General features: G+C 45.3%; 1 protein-coding gene across 1 annotated transcript; it reads left to right on the top strand.

Moving 5' to 3' along the window:
* The first annotated feature begins 18 nt into the window (after positions 1-18).
* Tex35 (testis expressed 35) lies at positions 19-13,075 on the top strand. Its single transcript, XM_048358177.1, has 8 exons — positions 19-165; positions 7,159-7,233; positions 8,450-8,506; positions 9,383-9,442; positions 11,936-12,000; positions 12,168-12,351; positions 12,678-12,721; positions 13,012-13,075. Exons 1-8 carry the CDS (start codon positions 19-21, stop codon positions 13,073-13,075), a joined length of 696 nt encoding a protein of 231 aa, XP_048214134.1.
* The last annotated feature ends 1,696 nt before the right edge of the window (positions 13,076-14,771 follow it).

Here is a 14,771-nt window from a genome sequence, read left to right as displayed (position 1 = left end):
TGGAGAAGAAAAGCGTGCATGGGCCAGGCCGTGCTGCACAATCCTGCCCACCCTCACTGCACCCTCACCAGGAAGACTGTGACACTGGCCCCTTTGTACAGGGGGAAAGTTATGGCTCAGAGAGGTGAAATAACTTGCTTAAGACTACATGGGCCAGGTGCTATGGTACACACCTGTAATTCCTAATGCTCAGGATGGGAGTGTAGGAAGATCTTGGTTTGAGGTTGGCAGAGACAAAAGCATGATAATTTATCTGAAAAAAAAATATATATATATATATTCAAACAAAACAAAAAGATTGGATGCATGGCCAGAGGAATAGAGCACTTGCCAAACAAGTAAGGCCTGAGTTCAAACCCCAGTGTCACGAAAAAGAAAGAAAGAAAAAAGACTATATGGTAGAAAGTAATGTAATGGGGCCATGATTCAAGCACAGGTCACAGAAAACTACGAAGCAGGAAGAAGATGGCCCCACAAGTTGTGCTCTAGTGATATGAACCCTTCATCATTCTAGGCTCCAGGTCCCATGTAAACACACACACTGGAGAATGAGGCACTTCCCTCCTCTGGGGAAACAAATCCCTGTGTCCTGTTTATGCCCAGAGTCTGCTCTCTCCAAGGCCCAGTCTTTAAAAAAAACAAGAACAAACAAAAAACCTAAAAGACTTTTTCTGTGCTCTACCTCAGCTATCCCTAAGAGAACTACAGCTTTGTCTGAATGGGAAAAAGGAAAAGATGGAAGGAAAATGTGACTCAATCAGTAACAATAATGTCCTGCCCAATATTCTCCTGTGTGGTGGTGTCCTGAGATGACTGCATCCCAGTGGTCAGACCCTGTTGTGCCAGGGCCTGTGAGGACAGAAAACAGTACCAGTCACCTTTTTGTCTTGTCATTTTTCCCAGGCTTCTTTGCAAGTCCCTTGAACAAAAGGTGCCATTAAACCCTGAGAGATACCTACCCAGAAGTGCAGTGAGGGGCAAGGCAGTCCCCCACCCCACCCCAAGGGCCCCACTCAGCATTCCAGGTGGAAATTCCACATGCATTTCTCTTTCCCTCCTCTAGATTGAGTTTCTTGAGGGCAGGAATGGTTCCTAGTTCACAAAGCATTCACCCATGGGAACCAATCTTTTACAAGACCAGTAGGAAAGCACCAGAGGTCCCAGGCCCCAGTGGAACAGTTTAAGTGTCTCTTTATACCTGAGCTATCCCATCCTGCCAAAAGGAAGCTGTCCTGTGTAGCCTCTGCCTACAATTTAGCGTTAGCTAAGCTGGGCAAACAGGCTGGGGAGCAGGAGCCTGGAAAGAGGAGGCCTGGGCCACAGGCTGAGGAAAAGGAATGGAGCTCAATGCTGGGGCCCACACTTTGGAGAGTATGTTTGTGAAAGAACCCAAGAGGCTAACAGCAGAGCACACCCCCACTTCCCCTCCCTAAGGAAGTAGTTTTGGGGGAGCAGTTGGGCTGGAGCTATTCACAACAGCCCCCATATTCTAGTGGCTGCCGTGGAGGAGACTCCTGTGGTGAAGAGTTTGGTTTGCAAGGCCCTTTGCAGCCGAATGGGTATGGAATAGCCTGGAACTGTGGTACTCTAAAGCCTTGGTCAAATTGGACTGTTAATACAATCTTTGTCTCAACATCCTGGCTCATTGTCCAGTCAGGTAACAAAAAAGTACCCAATCTTTACCCTAGGTGTTCCAGTTCACATTTGGCAGACATTTAATCACGGTATAGATTTCCTTTTGGGAAGCTTTTGAAAGTTACCTTTCTTTTACACTACAAAACAAAAGAATCCCAAATCAGACTTACTATGACAGTTGTTAAAGTGAGATGGAATGCATTAGAAAATGGAGCAGAAGTTGGCTACCTCCATAAAGCTATTTTCTCTTAGTGGAAGAAGCTTGATTACATTTCCCAGCATCCTTTGCACTCAGATGTGTTTTGGGTATTTTGGTTGGTTTGGGGTTTTTTGGTTTTGTTTGGGGGGGGGGGGTCAGTACAGGAATGTGACCAGTAGTGACAAGAGCTGCTCCCAAGATAGAGATTGTCTCAAGGTCAAAAGGATGGTATCACAGTCTTATCATTTTCATGACAAATGGGAGTTTGAAGAGGTCAGAGGTGGCAAGGAGGAAATAAAAGGCAAGGACAGCACCTGTGGCCAGCCTTCCAGCAGAAGGGCTGAGAAAGGCAAAAGGAAACTAGTTGCCCTTCTTGCTGTGGGTCTCAGTTATGATGAAAAATAAAGCGAAAGAGCCTGGAAGCCACACTCGGGAGGACAGCGCCCTTGCATTCTCTCACACAGCCGGCCAGTCTTGCTCTGATGGGTTGTGGGAATAGCAATGGGTCTGTGGGGTCTGGAGAGGCCTGGCAAGCAGGTGCTTGTTATAGTGAATATGCAGAGGAGAAAAGCCACAGCACATTTGACGTGACTTCACTAGAGGTTGACAATAATCTGTTCCTGAAATGGAAGTATAAGGAGTTCATACGACAGCAACTACATATAGCTTTCTCACAGAAACAATAACAAAATAAACCAAGTAATAAAAAGAATATAAAAATCAATTTAAAAGCTAGCTACATTACTTGTAGAAATGATCAGAAATTGCATAGTAACCAGTGTCTATGAAAAAGGGTATCTGCTGCTGCAGAGAATAAAGCTATCTAAAATCAAAGAAGACAACACCGAAGTCAATCAAATAAAGTATCTTTTTTGGTTGTGTATTTGGTGGCAGCCTTGGTGTTTGAATTTGCTTACCAGCCAAGCAATCTGCACTACTCCTTGACCCTGTTTCGCGTTAGTTCTTGTTTTAAGTGTCTCACTTTTTCCCAGGCAGACTTGAACTATGATCCTCCTATTTAGGCTTCCTGCCATGGCTGGTATGACAGGCCTGGGCCACCATGCCTGGCTTATTGAGATGGAGTTTTGCTAATCTTTGCCTGGCCTTGCCACAATCTTCCTGATTTCCACCTCTGGAGTAGTGAAAGCTCTTAAGTGTATATGAAGAGCTCCCCAAGAGCTAGGAAACACAGGCCCCTCTGTCAATGAGTCAGGATATGAAGTGCCAGGGTGCCAGAAAGTTGATCGTGCAGTGCATCTATATTGACCCATGTTGATTTGAGGTTGGTTGGAGACCACATTATCAAGGTTCTGGGTGCTTAGGACACATTCTGCCATAATCAAAGGGCTTTAGAATATTGAGGCTCGGTGGTCAAATAGGTCTCTTGGCCACAGGATTTTTTTCCCCTGTTCTCTGAGCTTCCACATGCGTAGTGACTGAGCCTGAAATTTATAGCCCTGGATTCATAAGATGCCAAATTCAGAGGCCTGAGTCCATTTTAAACATTTCTCCAACAACAACAAAAAAAAATGATCCCCAAAATGGCATGTGCAAGATGCACTTCTGCAACAGTTACCAATAAAATGAGTTCACAGTTGCACATTCAGGTAAACTTTATACATTACACATTTATTTATATACTGTCTGTGTATAACTCCCAAATATTCACTGATGTCACTATGCTCTTTGTTTTACCAACTGAGGTTGGTTCTCCCTACCCTACTCACCTTCTTTTCCTCTCCCTCCCTGCCCCTTCTCTTTCTATTTTGTTCAGTTGTGGCACTTGAACTCAAGGCCTGGGCACTGTCCCTGAGCTTTTCTGCTCAAGGCTAGAATTCTACCACTTTGAGCCACAGCTCTGCTCCCAGTTTTCTGGTGGTTAATTGGAGATAAGAGTCTCACGGACTTTCCTGCATGGGCTGGCTTTAAACCATGAGCCTCCTGAGCAGCAAGGATTACATGCATGAGCCACTAGCACCAAGATCTTCCTCTCTTTAAAAAAAAAATAAGGCAATAAGTCAATCAAAAAAATTATCCCCAACATTACCCTTATAAAACTGAAAACCTAGAAGCTTTGTAAAGAAAAGGAAGTTGAACTACTGATTTGAACACCCCACAGGTGCCTCTTCCTCTCTGTTGTGGACACCCGTCTCCCCAAACCCTGATAGAATACTTATGAACCTTATCTTTGCCCTGGTTTTCACACATGCCTTGTACTGTGAAATGGGGTTAGGAAAAGCAGATCTGGCATTCTCCAGGTAAAAATGGCATTGCCATAACAAAATGGTACTAAACAATGTCTAGCACTGCAGAGCTGCTTCAACTTAGTCCTCCAAAGGCTGCAGAACCTTCCAGAATAATGAGACTCACTCCCTCAGATTCACCACAGCATTTCTTTTATTAATTAAATTTTGTTGACAAGGTGTTGTGCAAAAGGGGTACAGTTACATAATAAGGCAGTGAGTACATATCTTGTGATATCTTACACCCTCATTTTTCTTTCCCTTCCTTAGATCAGGTAGGCATATATACAATACCCAGTGTACCAAAATCATATACAGTAACCATGTAGTGTATGCCAAAGGAGATTCACCTAGAACTTTAAATGTAATGTCAATAATAGAGTCCTCCTGTGTCCTACTCTTGGAGTTGTTTTTGCTTATCCTTGTCTTATATGATCATATGTACATAGCTCACCACAGCATTTCTGAAAGATATAACAACAGTGATATGTTTGGGAAATGAATGGTAAATACTGGGAGAAGGTAAACACTCTGATTAGATTTCTGTCCACATGATAAATCATAAGTGTGTGTATACATGTATATATTACTTTCTTTCTTCCATCCATTCTTTCTGTTTCCTTTTTCCTCTTTCTTTCCTTTCTCTTTCTTTCTGTGTGTGCTAGTGCTAGGAATTGTCCTAGTGCTGTTCCTTAGCTTTGTCACTCAGGGCCAGCACCCTACACTTGAGCCACTGTACCACTTGGGGTTTTGGCTGGTTAACTGGAGATGATTCTCGTATGCTGTCCTGTCTGGGCTTATTTCAAACCATGATCTTCAGATCTCAACTTCCTGAGTAGCTAGCTAGGATTATAGGTATAAGCCACTGATACCCAGCTCACTTATTTCTTTATGAGGCAGTTTCACACTGAGACCTTCTTTTAGACCCACTGCCTAATACATAGGGCCACTGAGCTCACATCGTGCTGAACTGGAAAGCAGCTTACTGAACAACTGCCCCACTAAGTGAAGGTCACTGCAGGTCTGAAAGGAGCCTAAGCCAAGCAAGAGGGAAAGAGAAAGTGCTGCCTGTCATATCACAGAGCTATTACAGTGGAGTCAGTCATTTTTACCATGATTCTCTGCTCAGCACTATCAAGGGTCTATGGGAACAAGTGGAGAAAGGGCCCTGCTACCCTGTGGCTGATGGATCTTTGAGAACTGAACCACAGATCAAAGGAACCTTACAGTTCCTAAAGAACACATAGAGAAATGAAGTCTAGGCCCCCAGGTGAACAGCTTCTGCTCCTGCAGGAAGGACTGTGACCTTGAGACCTGGTCAGAGCCTCTCATCTCCGTGGCAAGGCAGTGGGGCCCAAGCTGTGGGGCCTGCATTGTGAGGCCTGGCCCACTGTGACCTCAGCGATTCCGCCCCGCAGAGGTAGTCACCCTCCCTCACCTCAGCCTGTAAGTTGCGTAAGACAGTGGCTGGTCCCCGGGAGGTTGTTGTGGGGTGGTTGGGAAGGTAAAGAACACCCTGGCCTCTTTCATCATGTCAGCCAAGAGGGCAGAATTGAAGAAAAGAATGGTAAATGGGGAGGGCGTGGTGCTATGGGGGACTCTGACCTCCTACTGAGTGGAGACTGGTGAGGAAGACACATACTCTGGCCCATCCAGCTGTTCTTTCCTGTTCTGAGCACAAAGTAGCTGCTCAGCTTAAAGTGGGTATGGGATTCATGCCTGGCTTTTGGGTTCAAGGCATGAGGTGGGAGCAGGGAGCCTCTGCTCTCTCCCTCACTGTAATACTCTGTCCTCCTAACAACTCACAGCCCCTAATCCCTGGGCTAGACCAAATCTCACCAGCAAGTCTAAGGCTCAAAAATAACCTTATCAGAAAAATAATTATTCCCTCCACCTTACACATGAGGAAATGAAGGCTCAGAGGTAGTAAATAACTCCCCCAACTTGGCTCAGCTAGAAGAAAAGAGAGCTGAGGTTAGAAGCTGGGTGTAGTCTGGGTGAGGTGGCTCAAGACTGTAATGGCAGGACTGTGGTTCAAGGTGAACTGGGGCAAAAAATTAGACCTGCATCTCCACAAAACAAGCTGGTTGTGTTGGTTTGTGCCTGTAATCTCAGCTACATAAGAGGTAGAGGTAGGACGATCGTCGTCCAGATCAGCCCGGGTTTAAAAAAAAATACAAGAACCTATCAGAAAAATAACTAAACAAAAAGAAACCTGGGTGTATCCCCAAGGCCTCTACTCTAGAAACTGTCTCTAGGAGGTTGCCCCCCAAAGCGTTTTCTGCCTGCTGAATAGGCAAGCGCATGCTCATTAGAAGAGCTGAGCTTCCAGGAAGCAGATCGGGGGACCATGTGAGCCAGGGCAGGTTCAGTGTCAGGGAGAGTCTCTTGGCAAGGACCAGGTGTTACTTCCCTCAGTCCCAGTTCCTGACAGACTAAGGCCCAGCCTCCTCTCTTGTTTTGTAGAACAAGAATTGCAAGGCAGTTTGCCTGAAACAAGCCAGGGTCAGGCCAAATATTTGAGGACCTATATAGGGCATCCAGGCCTGACATGGGTGGTGAGGTGACTTGGAGTTAGGTGATTCACTGTTCCTGGCAACCAGTGCCTGGCCTAGGTGTTGGAAGTCACCATGAGAGACAAGTTTCTCCAGAAGACCTTCACACAAGTAGCCCATCAGATGGGCATCCCAGGAACACGCAGCTGTGTTCCCAGCTGTGCAAAGAGCACAGCAGAGGCGGAGAGACAGGAAAGATGGCTGATTTGTGTGGGGTGGCTGGGAAAGAGGTTCTTTAGAGAGCTCTGGATGAGCAGCTGCTGGCAGGACAGAGGAGGCAGCACCCAGAGCCCGGAGGAGACACGAGCTTGGCAGGGCAAGGGGCAGAAAGAACAGCGGCTCAGTGGACCAGGAGGGAAGTGGAACAAGATAGACTCGGGGAGGAGGAGCAGAGAGGGGACTTGGGCCTAGGTGGGGCCACCAGCTTCATCTCTGTGTCCCGTCTCCAGAAACTCGGGTGAGTTTCCCTGCCCTGCAACCCCAGCCCACATCTGTAATTTCCAATGTTCTGTGTTTCTTCCTCAAGCCTCAGACATATAATTGCAAAGTAACTAAACAGGAGAGTCTATTCACCAAGACGGGGATGACGCAGGAGCTGAAGGTCAGTGAGGAAGCCCAGGAGTTGGGGACCCCAAAGTCCTGTGAAGTGTGGGTGGGCAGCACAGCTTCCAGGGAACAAACCCGCTGGCACCTGTGGTGCCGTAACTTCATCCTCTCTGGGTCTTTTTTTGTTTAACATTTTATTTTGAAACAATTGCAGACTTACCAAAAAGGGACAAAAAGTGGTACAATGAATTCTAATATGACCTGCACCCACATTTTCCAAATGCTACTTACCATTTTGTTGTGGTTGCTTTATCCTCCCCAACCCCTCCCCCACTTACATGCACACACAGCCCTTTGTATTTTTGGGCTCCACATCTTCAACTAACCTCAAATAGGAAACACTAGGGGGAAAAGATGAAAGTTTATGTACAGGTCATATGTAAATGTGACATGATGTAATGGCAGGAGTTAATTGCTGCTTTGGGCACCTGCTGCAGTGTCCTGGAACAGCCCCACTCCCCACCCCAGACACAGAGGAGCAGTGGGCTATTACTGGGCCAGCATCAGACTGCTTCTCCCCTTCTGGGCCTCCCCTTCCACTGCCCTTCATGGGGTAGAGCCATGGAAGCCATTCTCTGTGGGTACCAAGGGATGACTGTGTTATTTTCTGGACCATTTGATGTAAGACTTCTCCAAATTTTCAGTGTGCATTTATTTCCTTAAAAAAAAAAAAACAACCCCAGCATTCTCTTAACATACCCACAGTGCAATGATCAAAATCAGGAAATCGGCCAACCATACTCATCTGGATCCTTATTCTCACTTCACAATTGCCTCATTGTTTTTCACAACAAACACTTTTTAAAAAATTCTGGCTCAGGAGCTAATCTGTGATCACGCGTCACTTTCTTTTCCTATAATTAGGAACAGTTCTTGTCTTTTAGGGCACTGACATTTTTGAGGATTACAGATTATTTGTTTTACTAAATGTCCTGTAATTTGGACTTGTCTGATTTCTAGGTTCAGGGTGGGCTTAAGGGGCCTGACTTCTAAAGAAGTGATAGTCTGCTCCTCTGCTTTCCCATCACGAAGCCCATTATGTCTGCAGGTCCCCTGGTCCCTGTGTCTTAACAGCATTCTTTCTTCCCTATTCATGGAGCTATCTCTTTGTTCTTATGGCCATGTTCTGTTCCACACCCTTTCCTTTAACAGTCCCCCACACCATCCAAAATATTTCTTTACTCCTTCTCTCTCTCACTTTATTTCCTCAGAACGAACTCAGGGAGGTGAGGGAAGAACTCAAAGAAAAAATGGAGGAGATTAAACAGGTAATTGGACAAGGCTTGAATAACATGGAGGGAAAGCAGAGCTCAAGAAAAATGCCCTAGGAGTGGTGGCACACACCTGTAATCCCAGCATTTTAGGAGGTGGAGACAGGGATCCCAGGTCAAAGGCAACCCAGGCAAAGTTAATCTCTCTGAAAGTAAAATGAAAAGAAAGAAACGTCTAGAAGACTAAAAGTGTGATTTAAACAGTAGAATGCTTGCTGAGCAAGCTCTAGGTCTGGATTCAATCTCCAGTACTACAAAGTTAATTTATTTTTGTTTGTTTATAACTTTGAGTAGTGAAGAAAATCAGGAATTGCAATCAAACTAAATTCAGCCTCGACCTCTTTTAAGTATTGGGCAGGCAGCTTAGGTATTTTTGTTGTTTTTATTGTGTGCTGCTTAGGTCTAGTTTTCGAGTGACTTGATCTTAATGTTAAGGGTGGGATGGTGTAACTTCAATGATAGCACTGAGGGAGGGGCTGACTTAGAATGCAGGGTGGGGGGCAGGTAAGTCAGAGCACTCTCCTTACTCACCTCCCATGAGTGACCTGCATAGCAAGAACTCCCTTGTCTCTGAGTTGTAGCTGCCTCCGGCCACTCAGAGAACAAGGGAATCCCCAAGCAAGAAGGCATCACTGAACAATCTGTCTCTCTGCACCCGCCTCACCCATAGGCCTTGCAGTGGCTGTGTCTAAGCCATGCCGGGGCCGGTGGGAATGACTTGATGGCTGGTGTGCTTGGTCCCCTTAGTGACTTCTTGGAAAGGTAGTGGCCTTTGCAGGACATTGTTAGTAGAGTCCTTGGCTTAAAATGCTTCCAAGATCCCAAAACTGACCCTAGTAACACACATACCCTGTGCTCTTCCTTCCTCATTAGATTAAGGATATAATGGACAAGGATTTTGATAAACTTCAAGAATTTGTCGAAATTATGAAGGTAAGCTTTTCCTTCCTGCCTTCCGTGGGCCAGGGTACCATGCTGAATGGTAAAGAGATGGCAGACCTTGCTCTCCAGGTGCTTATGGCCCAGGAGGAAATCCCCACGCCACTGCCAGCTAAATCGCAGGCTGTCAGTAATCAGGGGGTAGTGACTCAGGAAACCTAACAGAAGCATCCTTAGAAAGTGAGTTTTCCGCTAAGCCTTAGAACTTTCTGCAAGTTGAAAATAAAACAAACTAAACAAATTGAAGGGCCTATAGGATTCTTTTGGACTAAAGAAAGAAAGAGGAAAAAAAGCCAGGCACAGGTGGCTCATGCCTGCAATCCTAACTACTCAAGAGGCTGAGATATGAGGATTACAATTCAAGGCTAACTTACGTAGGAAAGCATATGAGAATTCATTGGAAATAGGAATTTCCAATAAATTTCCAAAAAGTTGGAAGTAGAGCTATGGCTCAAGTGGTAGAGTACTAGCCTGGGCAAAAAATCTCAGGGACAGCACCCAGGCCCCCTGAGCTCAATTTCAACAACTGGTATGCACACACACAAACTCATTCGCACACACGTGCATACACCTCACACTGGGAGGATAATCTGGAATTTAGAAGAGAGGTTCACAAACTCCAGTGTTTCAGAATCACTTGTGATAGTAGCAAGGAAATGCAGCCTATATTTCTGTTGGTCTAGGGTGGGCCCTTGTACTTTGGCCAAGTTCTTCAGCTGAAAGTTTGAGAACTACTGACACAGAAACAGAAATAAGCATTCACTATAAAATTTTAAAGAGTTATTGGGGGAAAGCGAAGGAAGAGGTAACATTGTCCAAAAAGAGTTGTACTCATTATCAGACTTATAAAATAATAACCCCTTTTGTACACCTTAACAATAATAAAATTATGTTTATTTTTTTTATTTCAATGGCTTAAAGAGTCTCTAGCCTTACCAAATAGTTAATTTTCAGTGACAAAGCCACAGTTATCAAACCAGGGTGGTACAAACTGATTTGTCACAAGACAAATAGAGGTACCTGAGTGGGTAATCTATAGTACTAAAGAGAACAGCTTCTCTGCCAGGGAAGAAAACCCCTTGTGAAGATTGAAAAGCCACACAGTTGGGATGGGGAGGCAGGGGGAAAATGAGGGAGGAGGTAACAAGTTGGATAAGAAATGTACTCACTGCCTTACATATGAATCTCTAACCCGTCTGTACATAACTTTGACAATAATGAAATTTAAAAAAGAAATAAAAGCCGTACAATCAAGCTGGCTACCAGTGGCTCACATCTGGAATCCTACCTACTCAGAAGACTAAGATTAGGACGATAGTTGTTTGGGGCCAACAGACTTCATATTCAACAGAGAGCCCCTACCCCTACATGCAGGCTACAGCCCCAAACAGTAAGGTAGAACTTCAGAGATGAGGTCCAGACATCAGCAGCATTCACATATTCCCAGGTGACTCCAGTGCATGCTCAGTGCACTTCTAGAGAATTCTCTAAAAATTTAAATAAAAAGTATCAGGGAGAAGGAAAGGATTATATAATGATATTAAGAACATTGCTTTAACAATGTGAGAAAAACACAAGCCAGTTAGCCCTGTAAACAGAAAAGAGTCTATAAAGTGATTTTAAAAAATAAAAACCAATAAGATGTTATCAGTAGTATTTATTGTTCAGTATATAATGGAAATCACAAACTTAAATATTTAAATATATAAAAAGGGGTTTTAGGGGCTGGGAATATGGCCTAGTGGTAGAGTGCTTGTGTAACATGCATGAAGCCCTGGGTTCCATTCCTCAGCACCACATAAACAGAAAAGGCCAGAAGTGGCGCCGTGGCTCAAGAGGTAGAGTACTAGCCTTGAGCAAAAAGAAGCCAGGGACAGTGCTCAGGCCCTGAGTTCAAGCCCCAGGACTGGCAAAAATAATAGTTTCCATTACAAAGAAAGGGAGTTTTTAAAAAAGAGTTATGTTGGTTGGGTGTTAGTGGCTGACACTTGTAATCCTAGCTACTCAAGAAGCTGAGAGCTGAGGATTGTGGTTCAAAACCACAAAATGCAAAAGACACTCATCTCCAAGCAGAAAGATGAGGTGTGTGTGTGTGTGTGTGTGTGTGTGTGTGTGTGTGTGTGTGTGTGTAGGTATGGGGGAAGGGGAGTGACTCAAGTGGAAGAGTGCCAGCCTTGAGCAGGAATAAAAGCTAAGGGACAACACTGAAGCCCTGAATTCAAACTGCAGTACTGGCATTAATTAATTTTAAAACAAGATGGAAATGCTCTTAAAGTAGGAATAGAGTGCAAATTTGTACAAAAGTGGGACGGACTCCTAGGTAAACGTCACTAGAAAGATAAAACTTGTTGAGATTAAGATTCTACTCCTAATATAATTCATGAGCATAATTAGAAAAGCCAGTATAAATGTTTTTTTAAAAATCAACACAAGATTATTTAGAATAACAAAAATTTGAAAAAGAAAACTGAGCATTTTCTCTTGAAGGAAATGCAAAAGGATATGGATGAAAAGATGGATGTCTTAATAAATATACAGAAAAACAACAAGCTGTAAGTAGCAGCTACCCCCCTCTCCCCTCATTCCTCAAGTATCTCCTCCATTCACTCTGCCAACTTCCTCTGGGTGCGGGGGACACTCAGATTCTCCAAAGACTTGTGACTCTAATGGCTCAAAGTCTTCTGTTTTCCCCAACTCTTGGTCCCTCCCTAACCACTAGAACCCTCCAAAGAAGAGCCAAAGAACACCAGGAACTCGGGATGACAGGAATCATTGATGTAGACTCTCAGCACAGGCACAGGAAGATGGAAGAAAGAGCCCCAATGACTCTTCGCAAGATGATGGCATCCCCAAAACCCAAAAAGGACCCACTGGATTCACCCCATCAGTGCAAGAGCTGCTGTGTAAGTGTAGCCCTGAACCCAGCCAGGCCTGGTGCTGAGCCCTGGGCTCCTCTTCTTTCAACCTCTGTTCTTGAAGGTGGCTGGTGCCACCCACTGCTGGCCCTGGGATGCCTCCCTAGTCTGGAGCCTTCCTTACCCACCTTGCCTTCTAGATGGTGGAGCTTCCTAAGCATGATCATGTAGGTCAACCCTGGATTTGCCTGCTCCCAAGTTCCACTGTATTATTCTGTCCTTTCCTATAGCGAGGCTCGATGAGGGGTCCAGCAGGCTGGCCATCTTGGACCAGGGGAAAATGATCTTTCTTGTGCCGTTTCTGTCCTCTGCAGGAGAAATGTTTGTTGTGTGCTCTAAAGACCAACTACAATCAGGGGTAGGTAGATCCGTACAAGATCTCCCAGTTGGGTGTCTTTGTTTTTCCCATGGGCCTCTGTGCTCTAGCGGCCTGTACAGCAAAGCTCCCCTATGTGTGGTTATTTAGGAAGTAGGGACCACAAGTGACTCTGCCACGCGGTACAACTGCCCAGTCATAGAGAATGTGGCTCCAGGAAGGAGGACTTGGGAGGCCAAGCCTAAGGTTGCTGCCCTGGGTGGGGAGGGGGTCCCCCACCCCCAGCAACAGAGCTGACTTGGCCTCAGGTTCCTGCCTTTCTCCCCACCTAGCAAGAACCTTTCACACCCCGTCTGGGCGCCCTTTTCACCCTTGGCATCTGGAGCTGCCTTCTGATTTACCTGTACCTCAACCCTGATGAGATGGAGTATGTGCTTCCAACCTAGCTCAGCCACAGAACCTACCAGCAGCTCTACTTCATCCTCTTCCCCTCTCCCAAAGCAGCACAGTGAAGGACCTGTTGCCTTCTTAAATACCAGCCCTGCCCAGACCTCCCCATACATTAAACATCTTCCATTAAAGCCAAAGAGTGTCACTAGTTTGAATACTAGTCCAAAATGTGGACTATTGCCTTTTGTCCTTCAAAATCAGAGTATTTCTGATTCCAGCCTCTCTTCCTCTTCTGACTAGTATGGAGACATTCCATCTTGGTTATCCTAGGGTTTTCTCCCCCAACATACATATCCTTCTCTACCCCTCCCATTTGGTTTTACAACATCCCTTAAGGCCCTGGGAGGCCCCTGAAGACATGGGGTGCCATTTTGTGTGGTCTCAGGCGAGATTACCCACTATTCTGCCCAATTTCTTCACATTATCCACTACTGAACTGTGTGCAGGGCCTGGGCTTCATGGAGAATTCAGAGAACTTTCAAGTCTCGGGTCTAACTTGCCCTCCTCCCCTGGGAGGGCTTATCACCAAACAGGATGCAGATCCCGGCTAATCATAAGGCTGGGGGGGGGGGGCGGGGTGCTTCTTTGGTTCTGAGGATCCATCTTCCTTACCCCTAAAAGACTTCCCCTCCCTCTCTCCACCCCAAAGGAGCCATAACTCTCCAAAGGCCTTAGGCTTTTCCAAGTTGGAGATGAGCCAGTGGCCACCAATCTCCCACTGATCCAGCTAGAAGTCCCTACCCTAAGGAAATGAAGCTGGCTACTGATTTGAAATCACAAGAAAGACATAGTTAATAGTATTTCAATAAACTATCCTGCCATGGGTGTGAATCTTTGATTTTAGTCTGACGGAGGAAGAATTGATGGTATATCATATTTATTTCACACCAGCTCTGTTTCACTTCTTTCCTAAGTTGACTGCTTTTACGTTTAGACCATCTAAAAGTGACGTGGCATACAAGTTAATTTAATGTAGCTCTAGCCAAAACTGAGACAATGTAAGAGAGGAAAGATTCATTTTAGCTCTTAGTTTCAGAGAAATCAGTCCATGATTACTTAATGGGCCCTTTGCGCTTGTGTGGAACCATCATGGTGGCAGAAGAATGTAGCAGCCGTGGCTCCCTTACTCCATAGCCATAGGAAGCAGAGAGATAGAAAAATCCCGGGATAAGTTACAGCCCCCACCCCAACACACATCAGGGACTTATCTTCAGGTAGGCTGTTTCTAGAACCTCCCAAAATAGCACCACCAGCTGGGGAACCAACCCTCCAATCTTTATGTGGAGACACTTCATATCCAAACCACAACACAGAGTAATGAACAATGTGTTTTGTACTTCAGATAAATGTTTTAAGAACAAAAACCAAAAGACAGTATCACCGGGGCTGGGAATATGGCCTAGTGGTAGAGTGCTTCCTTAGCATGCCTGAAGCCCTGGGTTCGATTCCTCAGCACCACATAAACAGAAAAGGGCTGCACGTGGCGCTGTGGTTCAAGAGGTAGAGTGCTAGCCTTGAGCAAAAAGAAGCCAAGGACAGTGCTCAGGCCCTGAGTCCACACCCCAGGACTAGCAACAAAAACAAAACATGGACAGTATCACCCTTGCTGTCAGAAAGCTTATAATTTTAAAGAGGCGGCAAC

The sequence above is a fragment of the Perognathus longimembris genome, chromosome 11, assembly GCF_023159225.1.
Source record: "Perognathus longimembris pacificus isolate PPM17 chromosome 11, ASM2315922v1, whole genome shotgun sequence".
NCBI classification, from domain to species: Eukaryota; Metazoa; Chordata; class Mammalia; order Rodentia; family Heteromyidae; genus Perognathus; species Perognathus longimembris.
The sequence above is the reverse complement of the archived record's forward strand: the minus strand, read 5'-3'. Positions and strand labels throughout refer to the sequence as shown.